The sequence below is a fragment of the Pezoporus wallicus genome, unplaced genomic scaffold (genome assembly GCF_028554395.1).
Source record: "Pezoporus wallicus isolate ANWC-B61680 ecotype Strahan unplaced genomic scaffold, APGP_CSIRO_Pwel_v1 contig_1181, whole genome shotgun sequence".
NCBI lineage: Eukaryota > Metazoa > Chordata > Aves > Psittaciformes > Psittacidae > Pezoporus > Pezoporus wallicus.
Window position 1 is genome coordinate 5,380,838 of NW_026641428.1, and position 20,256 is coordinate 5,401,093.

The window sequence follows — 20,256 nt, forward strand, 5'->3', positions numbered from 1 at the left end:
CTACACAGTCTATGAATTAAATCCCCCTCAAATTTTTCTTTTTGATGGGAACAGAGTGGAAGAGATTTCTGCACTCACATTTCAAAAAGAGCCCTGAGAAAACAGTGTTGATTTAAGTTGTACAACATGATGCATATTGTTTGCTAACCCTGTTTACTTTTTCCCTGTTCAACTGCATCAAACAATTAACATTGCTAAACACTGAGATCCTACAGTCAATTTTATGCAGATGAACTGATGGACTTGAACAAAGTCAGTGTGAGCAGTTGTGTGTGTGAAACAGTCTTAGTTTATCTAGGAAAAGGAGATATTCTCAGAATTATTTCCCTTTTTCTTTTTTTTTTTTTTCTTCTTGTAGGGTTTTGCTGTTACTTTTAGGAGTCCACAAATTAAGGGAGTTATTGTTCCAGGTGCCAGTGTAGTTTAGGTAGGAATCTTGTATAAACAGATTTTAAATCTGTTTGCAAGCTACACATCCTAATCTTCTTAAAAGGATTTTGACAAGAGGTTTAATGCTTGTTAGTACCTGTCAGCTAATGCACAGTGAAAAAAAAAAAAAAAGGAGTGGGTAAAAGTCTTACTTAAAATACTTAAAAAGGGAGCTACTTCAGTTGGTTGTGGTTTGAGGTGGTAAGAGGATGTCACTGTGATGTAGAAGCAACTGTATACAAGGGTAAATTGGAGTATAAATGAGGATAGAGATTTAATCCCTCCTAGACTTAATTTATTAAGAAAGATGAGAGACAGAGATTCAATGTGAGTAGGATCTGGGCTCTTCCCTGAGAGAAATTAGAGCTCTAAGTCTTTGAATCTGAAGAGGAATCTTTAAAGAAAAAATCCTGTCGGAAGAAGTGCTTACACTGTAGTGTAACAATAAGGTGATAATGATATGTGTTTGTGAACTTAGCCTTTGTTCATTGTAAGCTACCTGACTTGTGTTCATTTAGAAGTTCATCCACTGGCTAAAAGAACGTTTTTGTCAGTAAAATTAACTAGCAGCATTTGAGTGATTGATAGGTCTAATGATGACTGACAGTTGTCTATCATTCTGGTACCTCTTTATACAGAAATGATTTCTGCATCCGATCCAACATAATCTCCTGGGAATGTTCTGTGTTTCTTTCTGTGTGTAGTGGTAGGCGTTTAATCTGTTATGAAAGATTCTTTCTAAAGCTGTTAGCTAGTGGTTGACTTACCTGCCGATTCATAACATTTGATAATCACATTTAAAATGTATGTTACAGAGCTAATTTACTTTAGTTTCACAAATACGTAGTAGTTTTCTGAGCCTGCTGAACTGCTGGTCTACAAGCTGCTTTGTTGGAGGGAGTTCTACCATTTCATTTTTCTTGAAATCTTGGGTTTTGTTTTTTTTTTTTGAAGTTGTTGCTATCATAGGTGTAAGTATTTTAAATGTTTGAATTAAAACTCTTTACAGGTACCAATGAACAGTTTAGATTCTCGCTTGCATTCAGTTTGTCCAACATTAAGAGACAGGAATTGCATGAAAAATTATGTACTTAGAACCATCAAGTTAGTTTGTACCCAGCAAAATGCAGAAGAGAAATGTGGGTATAGGAGTTACTGCTGATATCGAAAGCTTTTTCTTTTAGCCAGGTTTTGGGCACTGATTTCACAGACATCTTATATTTTTGGACATCTGTTTATTTGTGTTCCATGACAAATATAAAACTATATATCATTCTAAGCTCTTTAGAATAAGGACTGTTATCATCATATATACTTTCACTGTAATTGCTACAGCAGGACTTTGTTGCTAAGTGAGGCTTCTGGACTCTGCCTGTGTTGAAATGATAATAATCATGTTCAAGTTGATAATGGGCAGTTGTTAGGATGTTTTGGAAGGGTTTCATTAGGTACCTGTGAAATGCATTTCAATTTGTTTATCTTATAGTGTAACGTATTGCAAAGATTTGTAAATTTGGTGCAGGTGAGGATGTTTCTCTGATAAAGCCCTTGAGAATTTTGTCCTTTGTTTTCTTTCAGACCTTTGGAACGTTCTAGTGAAGATGTAGATATAATATTCACACGACTGAAAGAAGTGAAAGCTTTTGAGAAATTTCATCCAAACCTTCTCCAGCAGATATGTCTCTGTGGATATTATGAAAATCTGGAAAAAGGAATCACATGTAAGAAAGCTTCATATAATGAACTGTTTTATGTAGATAAAAAGGGGGATAGGCTGGGAATGTCTCTAAGAGATCAATGAGAGAACACAATCAGTGGAACTGTCATAAGAATATTTACAGTCATAGTCATGCGGGAAGGCAGGACTAAAGTGCTGCTTGCTGTACAAATACAGTGTGGAGTGAAGCTATGGTAACAAGGCACACATTATTTGATTTGGGACTCTGCCACTGTTCTGTTGAAAGATTAGAAGCAAGTCATTGCACTTAAGTCCCATTCTTCCCCTGTAAATGTGTTATTGATCTCTTGTAGGTGCTTTTTTTTGATGTCGGGGCAAAAGTGTATCACCTAGGCATATCACTAACAGTGTGTGGTTTGCAGTCACTCAGAATAACACAAGACAGCTTTTCAGAGCTGCATACTGCTGTGGGGTGCAACAGCTCTGTGCCTGCTCTGGCAGCCTGTCTGCCACATGAAGGTAGACAGCTGTGCTCGGTCTGTGAAGCTGAGATGGAAGTAAGTGATGGTCCTGTGATGAGAATGTGTGAGCTCCCAGAGCTGTACCAGGTGAATAGGTCATAGAGACCTGTGATATTTAGTAGAGTCTTAGCTACCTCTTAGGTAAATCTGTCAGGCTTTAGGCATACAGCACTGGGCTTTGCTTAGAATAATAGGAATTCTGATACTGTAATCACACAATTGGAATGCCTGAACATCAAAGTCTTGCAGTTGCTTCTCAGCCAGAACTCTTACTGAAATCGGTGGGAGCTGTATCTGCATTGAAAAATTCTGAATTTCAAAGGGACATTGTTCAGAAAGTTTTTTTGTTTTTTTGTTTTGTTTGTTAACTAAGATAGTGGTAAAAAAGAAGCAAACTGGGGAGAAGAGCAAAACAATTCTATGTATTTTCATTGTTTCTATAGTGTATCAACCAGTTTACTAAAAGACGTGATTTCTAGTGTCATTGTAAATATTATTAGAACAGTAAGTAAGTAGTCTGACATAGCAAATTCTATACTGCCAGAAGTGACTATAGTAGTACAGTAATACAAGGGAAAATACTTGTTAATGTTGCTGAACTTAAAGAGGTAGCTCTTATTTACAAGATTTCATCTTTCCAGTGTTTCGTCAGGGTGATATTGGGACGAACTGGTATGCTGTTCTCACAGGATCACTGGATGTGAAGGTTTCTGATACAAGCAACCACCAGGTAAAAGAGATTTTTAATTGAAACCATCCAGTCAGTAGTAAAAAGAAAGGATATGACTTATGCTAACATAGGTAACATATATCTACAGATACTGTGTCTTACTACATGTGTGTTTCTCTGAGTATCCCATAGTCTCAGCTGTCCTTTGCCTATGGGGGCAAATCATACCATTGACTTGAAGAAAACTGAAATGTAATGCTCTGGAAAGGGGTCTACATTTTAATATGAAGCAAGACTTCTCTGTCTTTCCTGATAGAGCCATATGAAATTAAGCTAGAGGTCTAAGAGCTGTTAATTCATTCCCTATAAATGTGCCTTATTCAGAAAGTTCAAACCCCACCAACAGTGCAGTCTTATAACAGCATACTGCAGTCTCCAATGCAAGGAGTGGAGAGTATTAGAACTGCTGCCACTTTAGACCAGAAGCCTGGAGGCAATACTTATTTAGTAGAAATAGAAGAACAAATGAAATTCCCACCAAATTACAAGCAGTTTCTCAGTATCTTGGCACTCCTATATTTTAAAATTAGGAGTTTAGAGTAAATACAAAGAATAAGGATGAGATATTTTTCCTGGAGGAGCTCTCCCACCTGTGTCATATAATGTTATGCTGACACGTCCTGCTCTTACTGCTGTGAACTGAGTCTTCTGGGAAGTCATCATGTCCCATTCCCTGCTCCCATGTTTGACATCTGGGATTGTCCTATCATATAGCTCAGCAGAAGGTTGGACACGTGTCTCTGTGCCTTCACATGAATAGTATAGCTACACAGGACTCTTTTCCCCACCGTGATTGAATGTACCATGCGTAGGGGATGGTGGTGGTTTATTCTTTGCCAAAAGTTTGGCTGAATGGGGAAGGTTTGTTGCTCGTAGAAGAAATTGTTTTTTTCACTTTGCTGAGCACTGCATCACCAGTGAAATTGGGTCAGAATGCAAGCCAGGGCAGTGTGTGAGCACTGGGTCTTTCTGCTTCTTACAGTAAAATGATAGATACAAAAGGGACTTCTTTCATATAATTATTTTTAGAAACCTCTTCACTGTAATAAGTAGAGACTGATTGAAAGTAAAATTAGCCTAATTTTAGCAGTTCTCAGCGTGGCCTGGCTGTCGTCAGTATTGTCACAATTTGGAATAGTACCGGGCTCTTGCAATAATACCCGTTTCTGTGCAGGTCTAAAGCAATCATGAATATTTTCCACTATTTGCCAAAACATGGCGCTACACTGTGGTTAAGAGCCAATGCTCTTTACTGAATCAGAAGGAAGTATTTGCATAGAAGTGTTCTAGATGTGGAAGTTAAATTAAGAATCTGTTTGGAGTGTTGATTTATGCCATTAAATGGAGGTTGGAACAGTTCAGCCTTTTAAGAACTTTAACGTAAATATTTTTTCTGCTTGTTGAGGTTCACTCCATTTTCCTGCCTATTGGAAACTACAGAACTACAGTTCACGTAGTTCTAGTTCTAGAAATTACATTCTGCAGTAATTTCTTAGCCTCACATTTCCTTCTCACAGGAGCAATGAACTGAATTCTTACCACTGACTAGTTGCCATAGGATGCAGCCTCCCTGCCAAAAGGGTAGCAGCTCATTAACCATTCCAGTGCTGGATACGTTTGATGGTTGGGGAATCCTAGATACTATTTGAGTCTAATATTTTCTCTGGTTTTGCTCCATCTTGGTGTTTATACTATGGCTCTCCTTGTCCATCCTTGGTCTCCTGCCTTTAACTGCTGGGTGCCCTGTTCCAGTCTTGCCTGTACTTCCTTGTTGGCATGGTGCTGGTCATTCTTGAGCTTGAAGTGCTTGCTAGCACTCCCTGTCTGCTGTGCTCACTACAAACCTGGATGATGGAGGAAATAGAGTGGACAGCATTATGCTTGCAGCTAGGAATGGATGACCCATGCTTAAGATGTAGGGATGCTTGTAACCTACCCTGGAGCACATCTTCCAGTAACAGCACCCAGGAGCCAAAGCTTCCTTTGTAAAGTCATAGTAGTGATTAAGTGCTCTGCTGTTACTATAATATTATAAATGGCACTAACACTAATGAGAAACTTCCAGCAGAGCAGAAGAGATACAGAAGTTTCAAGTTTAGTAGTTTGTACACTCATGTAGTACAGAAGGACTATGCCATTTTTTCTAGGAAGAAAGAAGCTAATTCTGTATTTAGTTTCCTATTGGTTAAAAAGTCTTTAAACGCTACTAAGACTCTTTTAATACTTAAGATGAGCAGGAGGTTGTACTAGATGTCTTCTTACAGCTTGGATTATCCTACCATTAGATGATGCCTATAGTGTTAATGGAAATATGAAAAATCAATTCTCTTGATTGAAAATATTGGTCCCTCTTTTACTAAGTGTTTATTTGTCTAACTGGGGAACTTATATTTCAGAAAGCCTGGCAATAAATGTGTTGTGTAGCAGCTACCATCTGCTAACTCTTTGTGCAGACACCTGTGATGTTTGGTAGCTTTCTTCCATTAAATGTGCAGTAAGTTATTTTGCATTCGGTGCTTACTAAGAATGTCTTAATGGTCTTTGAGCCTACAGAGGCATGTAGTTACATGTCTTGCACTAGAAATTGTATCTAAATGCACTAATGGATCAAGATGTCAGTGTAGCTAGTGAAGTATTAATTCCTGCACATTCTTGCTGCACATTAGCTTACTCATGCAGCCACCTGTGATTTCTCACAGAAAATGTCACTAATACTGATGAGGACCAAGTTGAGAATGCATATAAAAAGAAATATTAAAATTACTTCTTATTTGCTATTGTGATAAGAGGAAGCATCCCATATACTGATTTAAATATTTTAAGGAAAACACACGTATTTAGGACCTCATAGATAAAGCCTTGCTTTCATATTGGTTTGGAAAAATCCTTTCTGACTCTTTGCTAAACTGTATTATGTCACAAGAGGGCAGTGTTAGAATACATAACAGAGTACAGGCAATGTTTAATACTAAAATGGCTAGTTTGAAAATCGTCTTCAGAAGTTTACGACACACCTGCTTTGAAGAGTTCTGCCAGAACAGATTTCTCCGTTACTGTTAGTTCTGTGCCATTGAAGTGCTAAAATACGTTAGCTGCTGCTGATCATGATGGTGATTTCATTTGCCATTGAAACAGATACAGAGATCTGGCAGCATTACCCATCCAGTACCTCCTGAGTGGTAACTGGTCTGCTTTCTACAAACTATGAGTTTTCTGAGTATTCAACAGTCAAGAAGAGACTGAAGAAGACTTTAGTTTTTATGTAAAAAGGTCTCACTATGAATTGCAGCGGTAAGTGAATGAACTCAACTTGTTTGTAACTGATATGATCAATATGGCACTTAAAAGTCATGCAGAGATTTAGTAAGTCCCTTTCAAAATAAACAGAAAACACAGCCTGTTTAGAATCTGTCACAAAAAGGTCTTGATCCTCAAGTATGAAGACAGGCTGAAGAAGTTGGGGCTTTTCAGCCTGGAGAAGAGAAGGCTGCGTGGAGACCTTATAGCAGCCTTCCAGTATCTGAAGGGGGCCTATAGGGATGCTGGAGAGGGACTTTTCATTAGAGACTGTAGTGACAGGACAAGGGGTAATGGGTTAAAACTTAAACAGGGGAAGTTTAGGTTGGATATAAGAAGGAAATTCTTTCCTGTTAGGGTGGTGAGGCACTGGAATAGGCTGCCCAGGGAGGTTGTGAATGCTCTATCCCTGGCAGTGTTCAAGGCCAGGTTGGATGAGGCCTTGGGTGATATGGTTTAGTGTGAGGTGTCCCTGCCCATGGCAGGGGGGTTGGAACTAGATGATCTTAAGGTCCTTTCCAACCCTAACGATTCTATGATTCTATAAGTATGAACAGATTCAGAATTTAATTTTTGACACTGTTACCTATCTGATGTTACAACCAAGGTATATACTAATGGAAGTTCCTCTTAGAGATATTCCTAGTTTAGTGTAGTCTTAAAAATACTGCTTACTGCCCTGTGTATGTTTAATTTTTGAACTCTGTTTTGAAAATGAACAGGTTCTGAAAGATAGCTGATGGTGATGTCTCAGAATAAAGCTGGGAATAAATGCGTTATGAAAAAAGCATCAGTGTGACATCTTTATCAGATTATGCAACACTGTGTTTTACTGAATTACATTCTGAGCCTTTTACCTCAAATGGTTAAGATTTATATTCCTACCTGGTAAAAGGAACGGAATGAAGAGAAGAAAGACAAATACCAAATAGCATTTTAATTTGCAGTTTTGTTGTAGTCTGCTGGGTAAATCATTGTGTGTGCTGGGGGCTATTGCAAGTTAATCTTGCCTGTGTTTTGGTGGAGTTTTTTTAAGCTGATCAGTTTTTAAAAACAGACCCAACTGAACAGAGGGCATTGACTTTACTTGCCTTTTTTAGAAAAGCTTTAAAGGAGGAGCTGTGGGTGCTTAGGTGGTACAGCAGCATCAGTTGTAGGAAGATACAGAGGACTGGGGATCAAAAGCCAAGTAAATTAGTGGGGTTGCTGAAAAGACTGTGAAGAAAGAGGCTCAGACGTCCATGTAGGAAAGGGAAGAATATCCTGGCTTTGATAAGATGAAATGGAAACAAGGAAAGGGACTTAAACAGGACAGTCCTTGCAGTACTGCTTTCTTCATGTGAATGCACTTATGTATGTATACATAGTACTATGCATTTTGGAGATGAAACAATGTGAAGCCACAACATAGGTTTGTACTGTGGTCAGTCTGTAGTGTAGTGTAAATATGCCCAACCTAGCTTTAAATTACTTATTTCGAGCATGAGAACTGCCCTGCCCATCAGAACAGAGTTTGGCTGGACTAATGTACTCAGCTGAGAAGGAATGTGTGGTGGCCCATGCTGAGCTCCATAGTGTTGTGGTTGTACTAATTTTGGGTTTGAACTTAGCTTATTGAGAGTTAATATAGAGAAATCATTTCACTTGTGTCTACTGGGTAACCTAGGAAGAAATCCAAGACATTGCAGGTTGCTTTTAGAGGATTTGGTAGGAAGGTGTGGAAATAATGAATATTTTATTATAGTACAGTTAATCTGATCTGTAAATATTTTAATTAGGAACTAGAAGAGATGTTGGTTACAGTTTTTCTAGAATCATAATGCCTACTTTAGGCAAATCATCTTGTATAGTGTAAAGAGGATGACCTAACATATATTGGCAAACTGCAGTTCTGGAGTGGGAAGATATTTCTGTATTGTCATTAGAAGAAGTTTATTAAGGATTTCCTATCTGAATAGCTGAAACATACTCCAGTGGAGGTAATAGAACAGGAAAATCACATAATAGAACAGATAGTTTACTTCAGTTTGTATCCTTTGGTTTCTCTGTTATAAAAGGAATTTTTTCTGAGGACAAACTGAAGTGTGCCAAAGTAATAGTAAGCAAACTTTTCAAAATGCCAGCTTTTGCAGTTCTCCAATTAAACATGGAGATGGTATGGAATCCTGGAGGGACACAGATGCAGAGGTGAGATAAACGTATAAGGTGTGGGAAAATGGTGACATTAAAACGAACCAAGCAAAACACTGAATAATATTTAAATGAAAAGTCTCAAATCTCTTCCAACCTAGCTCTCATATTTTTTTAAACCTATTTTGACCACTACCATTTTATGATCCTTTTTTTATGTCACATTTTACAGTGCATTCAGAGGACAGATAGCAGTGGAAACAATCACATCTTTTTAAGTCTCTAATACTGCCTTTTAAATAGCTGTGTGAATTTTAGCTGGTTACCAGCAGCTAGAACCCCCTGCTGTTCCTGGGATTGCAGAGGGGAACAGCAAACTGAGTTTTGAAGTCTACACTGAACAGCAGGAGATTCTTGACTGTAAGGTTAACAGGTGTAGTAGGAGATGCACACCTGATTCCTCAGGAGGCTGGAGACGTATAAACAAGGGGCAGAGGGAAAATGGGGCTCTGAAGTCTTTAAGAAAACAGATGGACTTGCTCCCTAGCTGGCTGCAAAACTGCATCTCTATGGAGAGCAATGACAGCTAGGGAAAAAACCTGGAAGAACTTTCACTTGGTAGAAGCCTGGACTCTATGTAGATAAGACTATTCCAGCTCCTTGACTTAGTGCCCCACAACTGTTAATTTATTTCTTAGGCTGAACAGCTGCCTTATCTTTGTCTTAGGAAGTGATTGATTTCTGTGTTCTGTCTTTAAAGATACGGTCTTCAATATTGTAAAGAATCAAAAAAGGTGAGGCGTTTACAAAGGAGTGTATTTTTTTTTGGAGTGAGGGAAGGGAGTCAGAAAGAAGCTGGAAAAAGTAAATATTGCTTATTTACAATATGGAAAATTTTCTTTTTCTGCCAGGCTATTTGGTTATTCTGCTCTAAACAGAGATTTTTTGTCTGAACTTTCTAAATGAAGTTGAGAATAATGTATTGGAGATCTGGAGATTAAATTTTGTAAGAGCAGTAGGCACATTGTATTTGTAGCTCTTTTGAGTGCAGTTGTGAGTATGGTAGCATGCATATAGTGTTTCAGATCTGAAAGGTAAGCTTGTTAAGGTGGAACTTTAATGTGTAGCCTGTTTTAGGCTATTCATAGAGACTTCTGTTTAGGTGTCTAGGTACTCATTCGCAAATATTGTTTCTTTTGGACAATGCCTGTTCATATTTACCTTCCTTGAAAATTTATTTCTGACAGTGGGTAAATTTTTCCTTGATCTTTTCTAAGAGGTAATTGATTTTTGTTTTCCTGAACACACGATTTCGTATGGTAATATCTGTGCAAAAGCAATTTGCTATGGTTCAGGGAACTGGACTATTATGGGCATTTGTCTTCGTAATGCAATTATAAAGCTACTAACTTGATCTTAATAACATTTGCCTATTACCACTTATTAGATGCATGAAAGGAAAACAATGCAATTTTAAACACAAAAAATGATGCTGAAATATGCTCATGCATCTTTCTTGCATTATCAGCCACAAGGATGTAGTGGATGGGATGACAAATTTTTCTGCCTTTGTTTTTGTAGGCATTTCATGAATCCTACATTTTTAGAATTAAACTATATTCCCAATGTTGTATCCAGTCAAATGAGCATGTGTTTTTATAAGTTTATGTGAATTTGCCTGTGTGCATGTACGATTTCTTTAGTAAAGTGTATTTTGTATCCATTTAAATTTGTAATGCTGTTGCTATCTTTTTTAATTACTCAGAAGGCAGTCAGTTAAAGCCCAGCTTAGAAAGAGACATGCGTAATCGTTCAGCTTCAAGCGTGTACTCAGGAACATAGCAATTTGTAAGCCTAAGCAGAACATGTATCTAAAGATCTTGATTCAGCAAGTTACTTAATTGCTAGTAATCTTGATTTTTTTCTCTACAGAAGCTCATAATTTATACTAGAGCTATTACAGAGGAGTTCCTGGCCAAAGAGGCTTGATTTAGACATCTTTCTGTCACTTGAATAGCATGTGCTCACGTAGGCTCTTTTCTCCATGTTTGGGACCATCCTGAATATTCTATTCCAGGTTGTTTTGGACTTCAGTAGTTTTCTTGATATCCCTGATTTATGTGAAAATAATACTATTTTTCTTTTTGTTAGTCTGGTATTTAATTGGCAGGCATTAACAATTGAGAGGTTTACTGGCATATTCAACAGAAGGGTCAAGAGTTGGTTAAATTGTACGATTGCACTGGGCACAGACCTTACACAGCAGAGAAACACATTATAAATACAAGAGAATATAGTTGAAAGTTATGTTTGCAGAGAAAACAGTTAAATTTTCTTTCTAATGAGGGTAGTCTACATAGGGCAGAAATTTATATTCCAAGATTACATCTCGTTATCTTCTCATCACCTTTGACATTTCAAAAGAATCCAATCATCATAACAGTCTTTAGAGGTAGATGGACAGAGGTCATAACTTTCTTCCAAAGGTGAAAGTCACTCTTTTGTTCTCTGTTTTGCACACAGAAATGTCTAATTCAACTGATGGTCATAGTAAACAGAGCTACTTGCTTCCACATTGAAGCTTTCTGTGTTGTTAATCAGCATATTGATTTTTTTTTTTTGTTGGCGCTTTTATTTTCAAGTAAATTGCTGAAGAGTCTTAAGGCAGTGTTATCACTGAATGTGACACAAAGACTCTTAAGACATCCTGGAATATTTAATATGTGTCTTTTTATTACTTCTATTATTCTGTAGTCCTTTTATTATATATTTATTAATTTTATTATTATTTATTTCAAAGGATGCTGTGACAATATGCACTCTGGGAATAGGAACTGCTTTTGGAGAGTCCATTCTGGATAACACTCCTCGCCATGCTACCATTGTTACAAGAGAATACAGCGAGCTTCTTCGAATTGAGCAGAAGGACTTTAAAACACTTTGGGAGGTAGGTTCAAGTTTATTTGCAGTTTATGCAGAAAAAGTGATGTAACCTTTAAGTGTTTGTAATGAAATATAAGAACATTTATACTGTAAGCAAAGTAATAACCCTTTTAAATTAGTTTGGACAAAAAGGAAAGTCCTTTTCTTTTTAGTGCTTCATATTCTGCATTATTACATACTCCTGTATTTCTTTCTTGTGGGTCTGTTCTAATGAAATAACTAAGGTGAAATTTCTGGTGGAATTTATTTGCATGCAGCAGGTGTTGCTTTTTTAGCCTTGAACATGCTTTTATTGCCAGTATTTATGAGGAAAGTCTATCCTTAATATACTCTGATATTGAGAGATTCAATACGCCAGTGGTCTCATCTGTTTTAACATCTGCTACATTTGCCACTAGTCAGAAATTTTTAATGTATGTATTGCTTTATAAGTTCATGATGGAGGACAATAAACCCAATTGTAGGTTTCTCAAGTAACATGTTTATAATTCACTTTTAATTGGTATAAGCATAGTCATTTCTTCTATGCATATGACTTTCCTACTAAGCATTCAATTTGTTGCTTTCCCATCAGAACTACTGGGGAAGTGGAGGTTAAGTTCCTTCTTAAAAATTTTGAACCTTCAAACATTTAAAGTTATTTTAAAACAAAAATGCCAATGTAATTTGCTCTTCTATCATTAATGCAATGTTGTTTAGCAATTTTTCTGATTTTTATGAGTTTTTTGATGATAGATGCTTTTGGAAAAGGTCATGTGCGTTGCAAGTATTGGGAGCTATCCTAGAGAACCTTAGCACACATCTTGTATATTGCAGGTTTTATGAAGCTGTGCAGTAAAGCATGTCCCAGGTGCTGCACATGTCAGGGGCCACATTTTAGTTTTGTGGTGCTTCTTTGCCTTTTGTATGCAGTTTTACAGTGAACTTTTAATGTATTCCGGTGTGCTTGCTTTCAAGGAAGCTATGTCTGTGCTCTTAGTGAGTGGAAAATTATGCCATGAAATACAGCTTTGCTGGTTAGTCTGAGGTAGAATTAATTTTTTTTTTTCAAGGCAGTATTTGTTTCTTTGTAATCTTCAAACCCCAAAGCCTCTGTAAACTGCAGCTAAGGTGTGATAATATTCAGGACAAACAGAAAATTATTTAATAAATTCCCCCAAAATACACTAGCAGTAACAGCAGTTGGTTATTAGTATTATCTAAAGTAAAGGAAATACTTTTCTTCAGGGGAAACTTCTTGCTAAGTTATAGATACTGTATTGTTTTGCCTGCATTATCCTAAGATTCATATATCTTTGCTGTGACAAAGCCCATATGGGGAAAGAGCTGTTGATACAATGACATGCCATTCAGGTGACTTTCAAAATTTGTTCTAATAAAAACCCACACCAAGTCAAGAATGGATCACAGATACTTAATATCAGCAGTGTCATGGGGAAAATGGGAAAAGGCACCCATGCTAGTGTTATCACAATCCAGATACCATAAAAGCTAAAATCTAGTGCATACAAATTTCAGCTCTTCAGATAATGAGAATTTAATTCCATAAGGAAACAGTTTCTTCATAAAAAGTAGTTGAATAATTCCAAAATAATGTAATACTGTAGTTTAAGAACAATCTAGATAAACTAAAGGGTTGGAATCCTTAAAATGGTTACTGCTTTTATGAATGTAGGATTTTTACAATTAATAATAGGAGTGCAAAAAATACATTTTTATATAGAAATAAGGTTAGTTTTGGGTTTGTTCTGGGGTGTGGTTTTTGTTGTTTTTGTTTGGTGGTTTGTTTTTTTTTTCCTTTGTGAAATTTACTTTGAAGAGAGCAAGATATAATACATAGCTATTTCTAATTTTGGATAAACTTTTCAGAATCTGTGTAACTTCATATTATGAATTTACAGACTTCTGAGTTTTGTTTAAATTGAAAAGTATCTTTTCCTATATTAGGTCTGTTAACGCTAAGAAACAATTGCATTGATGGAATGTTTCACAGACGTGGCTTATTAACATATTTAATGCATGATATGCAGCAAAGTGTATTAATTGCTATTAGCAAAGGTAAGGATATGCTTTATCAAAAATAGAATAAGATGCCTCCTGTAATATACAAGTTAATCAACCTTTTCAATACAGAAACTTTTTCTATGATCTGAAATTATAAGGCAGGGAATGCTGGTCAAAACAAGTTATTGTCCTGATAAGAGCAATTACCAGTTAAAATGGCCTAGTATTTTCTCTGTTAAAGTAGCATCCTGTTTGGGAACATCTGTTGAACTTCTAAGCTTAGTCAGCCTTGGAGAGTTGTTTTCTGTCAACAGCTGTTATAGCAACTTGAAGATGATATCTCTGGTTAGGTTCTCACACAGCTGAACACTGTTTCCTGATGAGGAAGCTCTAGGAGGTTATGGGAATCACTGGTGACATGCCTTTGTGCACCAATTGTCCCTGTCCTTCATCTCTGAGGAGTATTAACAAACATGAAAAAAGTTGTTCATCATTGTTACAACACTGTGGACTTCCAAGGTACACTACATATCTGTAGGAAGAAGTACTCTTCCTGTTAAGAACTTGCTTTTCCCTCTTCAGCATCAGTGAGTGTGGTTCTATCTACCTCGCCCCGAAATCTGTTTCAAAGCACAAAGGAAAATACATCCAAAAATAAACATGAAAGCAGAAGGCTACACGAGGTACTCTAGTCATGCACATCCTGTTGGGTCACTGACTTGCTCCACCTCTAATAGCTGGATTCTTTTATACAGAGTAGGAGTGAAATGAATGTATGTGAGCAGTGTCATCATTACAGAAGTTCTCTGTAGTTCACCCTAAAGCTTTGTCCTTTCATGCAGTGGCAATCAAACCCAGACAGGAAGGGAGTGAATCTGCTGAGAGGTGACTTATTTTTAGAGGTCTTTCCTACCACAGTGAATTACTCAGCCTTCCTTGGATAACATACAAATAACCAATTTCCTTTTGTGTGGAATAAGATTATGTTAGAAGTTACTGAACATGCCTTGAGAAACATTTGATCTTCAGGTAGATGAACAACAGCTATTACTTCGGCATGCAGTAACCTTGGAGAGAGGGAGTCTTGGTCCCTGTAAGGTCAGAATGAATATTTTAATTCTTTTTCTATTCATATTCAGCAGCACTTTGCAGATCTTGTAGTCTGGTAAACTGTAGTGTAACTGGCTTCCTGCTTCAGATGATCTGATGATAATTCAGTAGCCCTCAGCAGACTTCACTGCTCTGAAATAATAGCTTTGGGAGAAGCAATTTTCTTGCTGTCTTTGTTTTCTGAATGCTGGGAATGTTGGTTTTTAATGAGCTGGTTTAAAAGCAGGTCCTCTGTCAGAACAGAAAAAATTTTGCATACTGTTTTAGTGGGATGCTGTACAGGAAATACACATGTGAACTGACTTAAATTGTTGTAGCAGTGTTCAGTGAGATTCCTGAATAAGGCTTAAGTTCGTCAGAATTGAGACCACAGATCTCAGTGCACTTGCATGTAATACTGGTTAGGTTTTTTAAGGTGTATCATATCCCCTATCAAGGTATAATATAATCTTACACCTCCTTTTATGTGTCAGGATTATGGCAGTAGGAATTACAAAGGCACTGTAAAAATACATTAATGAAAATGAACATGTAAGGATTTTAATATTTTTTTTATCCATTTGGCCATGCTTTATCAAAGTTTGCTGCTGAATCTCCTGTAGGTGTTTTGCTGTGCGAAGAGAGGCAGCCTTTTCCTTGCCTTAGGCTGCTGGAAAATATATGTTGCATTGTTACTTGAAGATGTTCTTGCTTCTTTCTCTAGTAGACTCCTGAATACTTCAACATGTTTAAGGAGTATTAGGACTCTCATGTAAATGTCAGTACTTTCTAATGCACCAGTGGGTATTGCATGCCAGAAATTCTTTCCAGTTCATTTGAGTGAGAGATTAAATTTGATCTGAGAAATGAAATATTGGGAGGGGGGAATCAAACAAAAAAAAAATCAGATTCATGTCCAGCCCCTGAACTATCAGCTTGATTTATGGTATACTACTCTGCCAGTTTATTGCCCAGTAATCAACTGCAGAAGTCTTTGCTCTGATTTACTGATTTTCCATAGGCAAACATAGTAGAGGTATAAAACTATAGTTAATAAAATACAGAATATTAGGTTTGCAGGATGGGTGATCATGTGATTTAAAACAGTGAAGTGCTTGGAGACCCACAAAAGTATAAAAGGTGGTCATGGAACACTCAGCTGTCTTTACTCGCTTCATGTCACACTCTCCATTGACTGCTCAAACTCTATGTTGATGATTTGTCTCTCTAATGGGGTTTTATTTGAGAAATGTAAAGGTGTTCAAATTGTAGTAGCCTCCATTTTTAATGTAGCTGGAGTACTGTGTTCACCAACCTCTCAAATAGCCATCTTGTCAGAATAAGGAAGAATTATTCCATGTTATCAGATACAGAATTCAACACAGAAAGTGTGTGAAATCTGTGGCTTTATGCTGTCTGCAAATCTTCAGCTGATGATCAATTCAAATTTGTGCGCAAAGTAACAGCTAGTGTGAGAGACATTGAAAATGGTAGGCAAGCAGGAGATTTTTTCATAGAGTAACACGTGGAAGGAGGAGGAATATAAAAGTCCTCCTCCCCTTCCCAGCTTTAGACAGTAAACACAGAATTGGCAAGATGTGAGCAAAGCTTCAAAAATAACTAACATCCCACCTTCATACCTTCTGTGTCAATACTGATAAAGCACGCAAGTGAGTAGCAGGGCAAGATTCCAAAATTGTTATCATACCAAAAAGTGCCAGATTGCACTCTCAGTTTTGCTGGTGTGAATTGAGCATATTTCAAGTGAATACAGTACCATTGCTTTGGTACAGATGGTACTAAGTGGGAGCAAAGTCTGGCCTTCAGTGCTGCTGTTATATTGGTTTTGACCATCCTTGCAATATGCTTCTAGAGCTTTTTCTCCTGTTTTGCTTTGTCAAACATTTCTAATTTTAACAAGTGATGCTCTGGCTGGTAGAGCAGATTTAAACAAGTATGGAGCGACATTCTATCCTCTGTAGCCAGACTTACATCAGAACGAGCTATGTTTGTCAGCATAGAAACACAGTGGCTGGTGCTTTCTATCGCTTGTATTCAACTCATACTTTAAAAAAATGGATGCAAACACTGGTTAGGACACTGTATCTCCTAAGGTAACCTTCCTGGCCATTGGAGTGGAGAAGCACATTTAGGAACTAGATATTTCGCTTCAGTAATGCAGCTTTTCTTTTGTCATGTACTCATGGAAGTGTACAAGTCTCTTGATACAGTCTTGCTATATGTTCTCTGCTAAATAGTGGCATTATGACTGAAAAGTTTACTATCAATAATTGTTCACTGTGTTTCAGATAATTTGCTGTGTCATTATGTGTGATATTCAGTATTGGCAATGAGCGGAATGTCTGCAGATGATCAAGGGATCTAGTTAGTCTTAACTGTGAGTTTTCCTTTCTTTGTTGCTATCCTTGGTTTACAGGTGATAGACACAGGCACTTCAGACACCCCTTAAGTGACTGAAAAGATTGAAAAATAACAAGCTGATTAGAAAGACCTCTGCAACAAACATTCCTGGTGCATGTTCTTGATCATCCCTACAATCAGTTTGCACCTCAGTCTCCTGGTTAATTCTGAATCTATTTCAGTAGCAATATTTTGTGACTATGTCACTGATTACCATGCAGAGATGGATTAGGCTTTGTAAACCTGAGCTCTCTTAAACCTTATTAGCATGTAATTTCTCTTAGGTACAATTTTTTATAACTGTAGTAATGTCCATCTGCTTGAAGTCCCCATTGAATCCCATTACACCAGACTGTGCAAAAAATATATTGTCATTCCTCTTTACAGCCCTTGAAAACATTTATATGTTTATTAGCACTTCAAAGAGTCTTAAATTATATTGCAGAAAGCTTGTCTTATTTGAAATTCCTTCTTGGATAAAAAGAAATAGAAATATCCAGCGAGCACATCAGTCTCCCTGTTAAGTAATGCCTTTATTGTTTTCTTCATATTTTAGCATGGTTAGAGGTGAAGTTGAAAAATATGAATTCATCCAATTTTCAAGAAAAGAAATTATTTTGATTAATTCCTAAAATATTTAAATTATAGAAGAACATCTGACAAACTGAAATGTACACACTTACAGTCTGCAGATGTTTTTGAGGCTGCTATTTTTCTTTGAAGCTTTACTGCCAAACTTGCACTTTCTATAACCATCTTTTTTATTAGCAAAGAAACTGCTTTTCATCCTCAGCAGATTGTATTATTGAATGTGGTATCTCTAAGCATGATGTGCTAAATGGCAAAAACATATATTGCAAAGCACAACTGAGAGCCCGTGAATCTTATTTCAGGGAGCAAACTTCTGGTCTTTCATTAGTTCATTTTCATTAGGTAAAAATATCTTTCAGAAGAATAATGAGATTTGAAGCTTATAAAATTGTTTTTGGCTTTTTTCCCAAACATACATTTTAACTATCAAATACGTGTCTCATTCTCATCTGTCACAGAAAGAAAAAAATGCGTAACACAGAGCTGTCTTTGTTGATATGTGTGTATATAATCTGGTATCTAGTATGTATTCTGTATATTTATATTACTATGTTATGATCATATTTCCTTTGTTGTATTTCTGAGTCAGATTGCCTGGAGCTTTGGTTTAAACTACATGTATGGTTTGCAGTATCTTTTCGTGCCTTAGAATGAATACTGAAGTGACCAGCTGCATAAGGCTTTGCTTATGCTTCTAAACTTTTCAGTTTGGCACAGACTGTTCGTTAACTCCATCCATGAGGTATATGTGGCTGAGGTTATTTTGGAGATTGATCCTTTCTGATCTTCTGGTCTTCCCTGATTTCTTTTCGGATGAGTCGGGGTTTTTCTTCCTTACACAAAAGGTTAATCTTTTATTACTGGTTCCTCCAGGTTGTTGAGAAAAATAGTAAGCCCTTAGAAGCTTCCATGTAGCACTGAGTTTTTGTTGCTTTAAAGCAACGGATATGGTTGTGTGTTCCTCCAAGGCATTCCTATAGAATGCGTGCTTACATGTTGCATTTGAGTAGTTGCTTTCTGCTTGTACAATATAATGGGTCAGGCAAATAATGTGATACCACTTATTAGATCGATGGATATGTTTTAAATATTGACATTTTAAAAAATCCATTAGCTTAAACATGCTAGCATTAAAAAAATACAGAAATCTCTAACAATAAGATTTGTGCTGTGGAAGATCTTATGCAGATTACAACAAACCAAAAGCAAGGCTATTTTGTTATATATTATTATTTTTTATTCTGACAGTCTTGTTTAGTTTATAAAGTATTTTGTAAAAATACTCACTTTCCTGTAGCAAGAAAAAGAAAAGTTACAAGTTCTATTTAGTTGAAGGTAAATTCCTCCTTCCTTAAAGAAGCATCCCTTGAATGAGCATCCAACACCTTAAAACTCAAAACGTGCTAAACCCCAGAAATTATCAATTTATTAGGTATATAGATTGATAAATGGGCTCAAAAAGAGAGTGCCGTTTGCTGGCCTTTGATAGTACAGTTCTGATGGATGTCTTTTCTTGGTCATAATCAAAGCTGTAAGGGTCAGTGTTTGCCCTGTCCCTTAGACTGTTTCCTTCCCTCGTTTCATCCATGGTGAAACCCTACCTTATTGAAGTCAATGAGCATTGTGGGATTTCAACCCAGGTAATTGCTTCCTTCTCCATATATAATATGCAGCACAGGCTGCTGGTTGTAGGTTTAAATTCTCTTTACCCTCTTACCTTCTGTGACAGTTTCTGTCTACTGACATAGGTGATGCAATGTGAGAGCAAGAGGCTGGAATCACCCAAGTGATTTTGTGGCTTATGAGTTCAGGGGTGCTTGACAAAATTATCAACTCAATACTTGTATTGAGGTAAACTGGATCAAAGACATCCCAGAGGTATGCTTAAAAATGAAAACATAAAAGTCTAAGAGCTGAATATGGAATATCTCTCTGTGGCATAGAATAAGAATTACAGGGCCCAGCTTGTCATCTGTGCTTTCAACTGTTGTTGAAATCAGCGGTTTACCGGAATTTGTGGATTCTTACCATCAATCTGATGTGACACTTAAGGCCAGATTTCTTTATCCTTCATCTCATGCCTGATTAGATAAAACCATTAGTGTGTATTTTCTCTGAACTCTGCTTAAAATAGTTTCTCAGTTAAAACTCAAATGAAGAAGTTAAAAGAAAACGGAAACTTACAAATATGTTCTGACTGACCTTGACTTCTGTTCATTTTAAATTACACTGATAAAATACTCTTGTCCTTCTAGATGCTGTGCTTAGATCTGAGCCAGGTTTATATATCATTGTTTGAGAGTAATAAATAATCAACATTTAAAATTAAACCTTGCCATCCTGCATTTAGTACTTATTGATATAATACTGATATAATTGTGTGCTTACATTTTAACCTCTGCTTCCTGAGTAATTTCTGTTTA

At 36.8% G+C, this 20,256-nt stretch overlaps 1 protein-coding gene across 5 annotated transcripts in view; it reads left to right on the plus strand.

Annotated features, from left to right (window-relative positions):
- RAPGEF4 (Rap guanine nucleotide exchange factor 4) overlaps positions 1 to 20,256 on the plus strand; it is a 150,469-nt gene that overhangs the window by 10,741 nt on the left and 119,472 nt on the right. For 4 of the 5 annotated variants that reach the window (XM_057423637.1, XM_057423638.1, XM_057423640.1 and 1 more), the window contains exons 2-4: positions 2,008 to 2,150; positions 3,270 to 3,358; positions 11,586 to 11,732. In XM_057423637.1, coding sequence (XP_057279620.1) covers positions 2,008 to 2,150; positions 3,270 to 3,358; positions 11,586 to 11,732 — 379 coding nt within the window. Of the gene's footprint in view, positions 1 to 2,007; positions 2,151 to 3,269; positions 3,359 to 11,585; positions 11,733 to 14,724; positions 14,831 to 20,256 lie in introns of those variants that run through there. The other variant, XM_057423642.1, reaches the window with a different exon arrangement.